The 6,600-nt window shown below is 54.1% G+C and overlaps 1 protein-coding gene across 1 annotated transcript; it reads right to left on the reverse strand.

Moving 5' to 3' along the window:
- Window positions 1-13: 13 nt before the first annotated feature.
- On the reverse strand, window positions 14-6,382 carry TMEM238L (transmembrane protein 238 like). The gene is made up of 2 exons (XM_061391093.1): window positions 5,898-6,382; window positions 14-981 (listed from the first exon to the last, which is right to left on the reverse strand). The coding sequence occupies exon 1, from the start codon at window positions 6,323-6,325 to the stop codon at window positions 5,981-5,983; it is 345 nt and encodes a 114-aa protein (XP_061247077.1). The 5' UTR covers window positions 6,326-6,382; the 3' UTR covers window positions 14-981; window positions 5,898-5,980.
- Window positions 6,383-6,600: the final 218 nt, after the last annotated feature.

The raw sequence follows: 6,600 nt of genomic DNA on the forward strand, positions 1-6,600 counted from the left end.
ACAAGAGGCCAGTTGACTCTTTTATTTAGGTAACTACCTCACACGGAAAAAGATCTGAGGCAGCTTCTAAGAAACACATACACGGTTTGGGTGACAAATAAATAACAAGTACAAAATTAGACCATGGAAAATATAAATTAGTGATGACGAGCTTGTGAAGGTTGACCCCCCCTGCCCCCGACCCCGCCCCGATCCAAGTACTCTAGTTGGGTTGCACTGAATTAGATGCAGTTGAATCAAGATAAAAATAGAATACTGCTCTTAGGATCAAGAAATGAGTGACTCAAGGACAGTGCAGCGGAGCCCAGCTTGCTTGTCAGAAAAACCCCAGAGGCTTTCATTTGACCAAAAGCTTGACGTGAGCTCCCCACCCCACCATGGTCCAGCTGTGCAAGTCGGGGGCAGCATTGGTGGTTCCCGGTGTCCAGAACCAAGGAAGGGGGCCCTTGCCCTCAACACTGGCTCTGCATCTGCCTTGTCAGCTGGCAAGTTGAAATATGCACCATGTGCTGACTGGACGACATGGAAGGATGAGTGAGGTAGACCATCCAGGGGCTCACACAGTCTGTCTGAAGAGCTGAAGGAGCAGTAATTCCACGTGATGCATGCTCGAAGAAATCTCATTTGGACTTCTATAGTTGGTTCCAATAATTTTTTTTTAAGGGACATTAATGAGAGGAGCCTTGGAGGACGGGACTTCTCATTGACTGCCCAAGCCCACAGGGGAGTTATTGCCATAAAACCCCACTGTGTGAATGTTAGGGGCTCTCCAGACCCTCACAGACAGTTGGGGCGCCAGCAGCAGTCAGCCAGTGGCCAGGGGCAGGGGTTCGGGTGTCTTGATGGAGCCTGGCCCTCATAACCATCCCTGGACATCCTGGCGGGTGTTTTGAAAGCCCCTGGCTCCTGTGGGTTCTGTTACAGGAGGTGCTGCAGAGACAGGACGTCTGTTTGCTACTTCTCCATCAGATGGCACCTGGGCTGAATAAATGAAGATGAAATAGATCAGTCTGAGACTTGAACCTGTCAACTCAAGCCTGGACAGGGTGAAACAAGCGTGGTTCTCAGAGTCTGCTGGACTCGGGTGTGAATTCTAATGCTGGCCTTTGACAGTTTCAGAGCTAGTCCTGAAACTACCTTGAGACTCAGTTTCCTCAGCTGTAAAATGGGGACCTGAACCCCAAACCCACAGAGTTGTAAGCATCAAATGAAGTCTTGAAAGTAAGTGACGAGCCCAGTGAATACTGACCCACCTTCTTTCCTCCACCATCCCACCTGCTTCAATCCCGTCCACAGTCCTGTCTTCAGCCCCTGCCTCCAACTCCATGTATGAGCCCCTTTCTGAGTGTAAATTCTGCACATTCTAGGCCTGTTGGGCAGTTCTGCTGATCAGTATCCCCTGCACCCCCAGCTCTGCATATGCAGAGGAAAACACCCAATTTTGAGCAAGCCCGTGCCTTCCCCTGACCTCTCCTGATTCCACAGTGGAAGTGTTTTCTGAAGCCTGTGACACGACCACTCCCCCTCCCCCTTGAAGGAGACTGGGATGTCTCCTGGGCGTCTGTTGTGCACCCACATGATCTCTGTCCCTCTCCCCTCCTCCCTGAAGCCATCACTTTGGTTCAGTTTCTTGTTATTGCCCCTGCTTTCAAATGCCCCCCCAACCCCACCCCTGCAGTCTCCATGACTCTCCTCCCCAGCCCCTGCTGCAAGTGACGCCAGGTACTTCTTTCTCAATCAGAGCCTAGCCAAGTCACCCTCTAGACCACGGAGTCATCGACAGTCCCTTCTTGCTTTCCAAGTGCCAGGTTCCTCATCTGGCTTTCAACGTCCTCCAAGTTCAGCAGTGAGGACCCCGAACCCCAGTCCCCAGCATCTGCGTACGCTTTCTGGGCCACCATCTCATTCTTCCCTTCCTTTCCCTCTGGGCCTTCCCAGGTGCCGGCTCTGCCCGGCACGCTCTTATCTGTTGTTCGAGACCCAGAAGCTGAGGCCACACGTCACCCCCCTTCTCCCCCAGCCCTCTTCCTCATTTGAGCTTTCAGGCCCCTGTGAGACTGTGCTTCTTCCGTGTACATTTTTGAGGCCCTGTGTACTTGCTTGCTCTCTCCTAGATTAACAGTTTCTCCAGGACTTGGAGAAAATTTAGCTCTTCCTGCAGCTCCAGAGCGCGCACCACGCAGGTAGGCAGGCCTTTCCAGCCGGCTGTGCTCCGAGCCAACCTGGCAGCCTCACAGGCCCCTCCGAGGCAGAGAGGAGAGCCTGTGAGTGGGAAGAAGCGATCTTCCCAGGGCTCAGGGCTGGGTGCCTTTCCACACTTTTCTGCGTTGGTTGCTGGGGGTGGAAGTGCTTGCTGTAGGGGTGTCTTTCTGGCATGTGCGCGGCAGGTGTGAGGGCCTGTTTGTGTGTGAACAGGGCAGATGGGATGTGGAAGCCTTGTGATTGTGAGGTTTTTATGTGTGTGTGAATGTGTGTGTGTGCAGCAGGTGAGGGACATGTGACACGTGTGCGTGCATGGGGTGTTGATGTGTATGGAGGTGTAGGTGAGGAATGTGGGTGTGTGTGGGTGTGTGGGGAGAGTGTATCGGGGATGGATTGTGTGCGAGTTGGGTGTGTGTGATGGGAGAGGTTGGTGTGCCCGTAGAGTGTGTGTGCCTGTGGGTATGTTTATGAGGGGACTCAGGGCGGGTGTATATTGGGAAAGTGTGCAGAGGATGGGGATGTGAGTACATGTGTGTGGGGTGTGTGTGTACATTTTGGAGGGAGTGTAAACTCACCCCTTCTTGTGAAAGGATGTGTCCTCCCCTGCCTTTGCAGGAACTTTATCTACAAAAGATGCCCAACCAGGAGAGCATGGAGCAAGCAAAGCTTTGGAAAATAGAGCGACTGAATTATAAAACCGCTTGGTACATAGTTGAGGGATTAAAAATGAGCCACTCATCCCAAAATTCCTGGAATGTCTTAGAGGTTTTAGAGACCTGGTGGCCCTGCCCTGTCCTGACTGCTGCCTGGGGGGCGACCTGCTTGCTGGTCTCCGGGTGGGTGGGGTGGGGGTGTCCTAGCAATCACCCCACCAAGCCTCTGGGGCATTCACTCTTCCCTTTGCTCCACTCCAAGGACTGCGGAACTGGCTGGGCCAGTTATAAACTGCCCATAAATCGTGAATATGGTCGGAGAGAACTTCAGGGACACAGGTCACAGAAAGGAAGTGGGTGGGTCAAGGCGTTTCAGAAATATCTTTTAGCATCAAAACTTGGGTTCTAATTCATGAAGTCTTATGTGAAAGTTTGGTATAAACCTTCATACTGGAAACCCCGCGGCTCTGGTGTGTGTGTGGTGGGACAATGGGCTGTGGGCATTTTGCCTGCCCGCTGCTGCCCCAGCCCCCAGAGGCCTCTGCAGAAAACAATCTGAAACCTCTCCTGGGGACCAAACCTTCTACTCCAAGAGGGACGTCGCATGACTTGCCCGAGGTCGCCTGGGGGTGGTGAGGGGCCCCTGCACGGTGGGTCCCGGCTGTAACCTGTCACTCTGGGCGGCCCCAGATACCATCAGGGATGCACGGTCCAAGCTGAGCTGTGTGGAAGGGCCAGCTGACTCTTGGGTCCTGTAGAACTCGGAGTGTGGGGACTGAACCAGTGAAGGAGATATTTGCTTGACTGTGATCAGTAAGTGGACCCACAACTTTTGACGTCCCTTTGAGCCCAGACAGAAGTCTGGAGTTCTGGGGCAACCTTCACTCATATCCACTGGGGAATCTTAACACCATATGCTGCCGCATGAGGAACTGGTCGGGAAGGCTTCAGGGATATCTGTCTCCGAGGAAGGTCCTACCCCACTGTAATGGGCTGGCTACCCACATCAGCACACAGGTTTATTTGAAGGCCCCTTGTTTCATCAACTGTCACTTGTATGGTGCTCTACACATGTGAACTTAATCTCTACAGCACCCTTATGAGGGTGGGGATATCATTAGCATCATCTCTGAAATAGAGGCTATTATTAGCACCCTCTCCATTTTCCAGATGGAGTCATAACTAGTTTATAATTAGTCTGTAACTTGCCCCAGGTCTTGTAGCTAGTGAGAAACAAGACTGGATTCAAACTAGACAGTCTGAGTCTTGACCCGTGGTCTTCATCACCGGGTTATTGAACTACTTTCAATTCAATGAAGGGAGGATGTGCAGGACAAGGAGACTGAACTGGGGACCCCTTGTTTAGGCAAGCGACTAAACTCCCCAGATGGGCTTCCATGGGTCACCATCATTGTCATCTGGGCCTTTGGCCAAGGTGGTCTTTTGGAAACATATCAAATTATGTCAAGCGCCTACCCCTTCCTACATCTCTTTAATGACTCCTTCTTGTTCTTGAAATCACGACTAAAAGGATTTTAGGCCCTGCCTGGTCTGGCCTTCCCCTGCCACGGGGCCCTGAACCTCCCTTGCACTTGCCGCCTGTCCTTCAATTACTCTGCTGTCTTCTCTTTCCTGCTACCCCAGGATCTTTGCTCAAGCCACCTCCTCCCTCTGTAAGACTCCACCTTCTGGGTCAGTTTCTCTACTGAACATTCCCAAGGAGCAATATCCCTTTTCTTCCTAATCTTCACCAGACTATTATTGTGTTGATGCCTCGTTGGTGAGGCTGACTCATGTCTCTCTCTCACCTGATGAGAATTCCCTGAGAATAAAGAGCTCGTGTGTTTTACTCTTCACAGCATCCCAGCACAGGCATTCACAGTGCCTGACGCATCCTTGTGTTGCAACAGGGGCAGGTCATTATCCCGTTTATAGATGGAATTGTAAATAGGGAATACTGAGGCGTGATGCCTCCTGAGCAAACAAGTGGTACTGCTGCGAGCAGGGCCCAGGTGCTCTGACTTCTCATCTCTGTCCTTTCACCTGCTGGGGACAGTTCATCCTCCCCTTCTGAAACCTCTCCAAACTGCTCTTCCCTCTCCCCCTTCCAAGGGTCAGGTGGAACCCCCCAGAAAAGACACAGTTATTATTGCTTCCTTCCAACCCGAAGATGACTTTTGCTTTCCCATGCAGCTATCAAAAGGGAGTGCCAAGCTGTGCCTGGGGGTAGGGTCCAGCCCACCTGGAGGAGGGGATGATGACCAAACTGACCAGGACCCCAGCTTCAGTCCCACTTCTAGTTCAGGGTTGTGGGGGCCAGACCAGCTCTGTCTTTTGCATTCCATGTTCATGTGAAACAGCTTACAATTATCCGCCTCCCTGGTTACACACGGTCAACCCAGAGCTGGCCCAGCTGGGATGAAATGGTCAGTCATGGTCCCCCGGCTCCCTGGTCTCTCAGGCTGGCTGGGGGTGGGCAGGTGGGGTGCGGGCTGCCTGGGAGTGGTGGGTAGGGGCACCACTGAGAGAGGAGGCAGGTGTGCTGAGAGGGGACATGGAGGCAGGTCCTGACCCCTTCTGCATGTCCCATCTGGGCAGATGCAGGAGGAAGGAAATGAGAAGGGCCATTCTGGAAGGTTCTGCTCCGCTTCCTCCTGCAGCAGGCAGCCCACAAGGTGAGGGCATAAATGGCCACCAGGGAACTTTCCATCCTCTTGCAGCGCTCAAAGTTCTCCCCAGAGAGCATTCTCCTGAACAGAGAGCCCGGGTGGGCTCCTCGCTCCACTTTCTAAGCTGAAGGGATAACTTCCTGTTCCTCACGGCAGGACCCTTATGGTAGATCTGAAGCAATAGTGTCTGTGGAGACCCCCTTTCCAGTTTCCATGGGAAAAGGGGTCCCCAGGTAGGGAAGCACCTGCCGCTGGAACCTAGGTGGACAGAGTCCCTAGCTGGGGAGTGGTCCTCGGGCCATCTGCCCCTTCAGTCTCCCCCCTGTTTGGTCCAGCCTCCCGCCAGCCCTGCAGGCCGATCAGGGGCACTCACCTGGTCCCTGGCTGGGCAGCATAGCCCTGCGCTCCTCCACCTGCCAGGAAGCCCACGTCCCTCGTCCTCTGCCCAGGGCCAGACTACAAGTCCAGTTTCTCAAGAGGCACCTCCATGTTGAGGGTGTACCAGGCGATCCAGAAGAGCAGGCTGAAAGCCAGGATCAGGGACCCCGTGTAGATCAAGAAGTCCCAGAAGTCAAGGGAGGCAAAGATGCCCACGAGCAGAAGGACCAGGCCCACGACGTCGAGCAGGAGGGCCAGGCCGAAGAAGAGAGCACAGCGTCCGAGGCGGCACGTTCCCCACAGCTTCCCCGGGAGCATCGCCTGGAAGGCAGAGGCAGGAGGGGCCGGGCTGCGCTCCCCAGGCCGGCCTGCACGGGCAGGGGGTGGTGCTGCCAGCCGCTCCCTTCTCTCCCCGCCGGGCATGAGCAAGCAAGAGAGAGAGAGAGCCGCCCTTTCTGGAGCCACACGGAAGTACAGGTGGATGTCCCTTTATGAGCGCGCAGCCAGTGGGGCAAGATATTTCTTAACTGTTTCATAGCTCAGGTATGACCCTGATGCAAGCAGCCTGACATTGTCGTCCCCTGGGGGCCAAACAAATGGCGTGGCAGGGGAGGGGTCTGGAGGAGGGGCTGTCCTGGCCGCTGGCCTCTCTGGTCCTGGGTGGGTCCTCCAGGGCTCCTGAGATGTGCTAGGGACTT

Source organism: Bos javanicus, chromosome 19 (genome assembly GCF_032452875.1).
Source record: "Bos javanicus breed banteng chromosome 19, ARS-OSU_banteng_1.0, whole genome shotgun sequence".
Lineage (NCBI taxonomy): Eukaryota > Metazoa > Chordata > Mammalia > Artiodactyla > Bovidae > Bos > Bos javanicus.

Excerpts from the sequence above, each read along its gene's own strand:
- TMEM238L (XM_061391093.1), bottom strand. The coding sequence starts at position 6,325 with ATGCCCGGCGGGGAGAGAAGGGAGCGGCTGGCAGCACCACCCCCTGCC.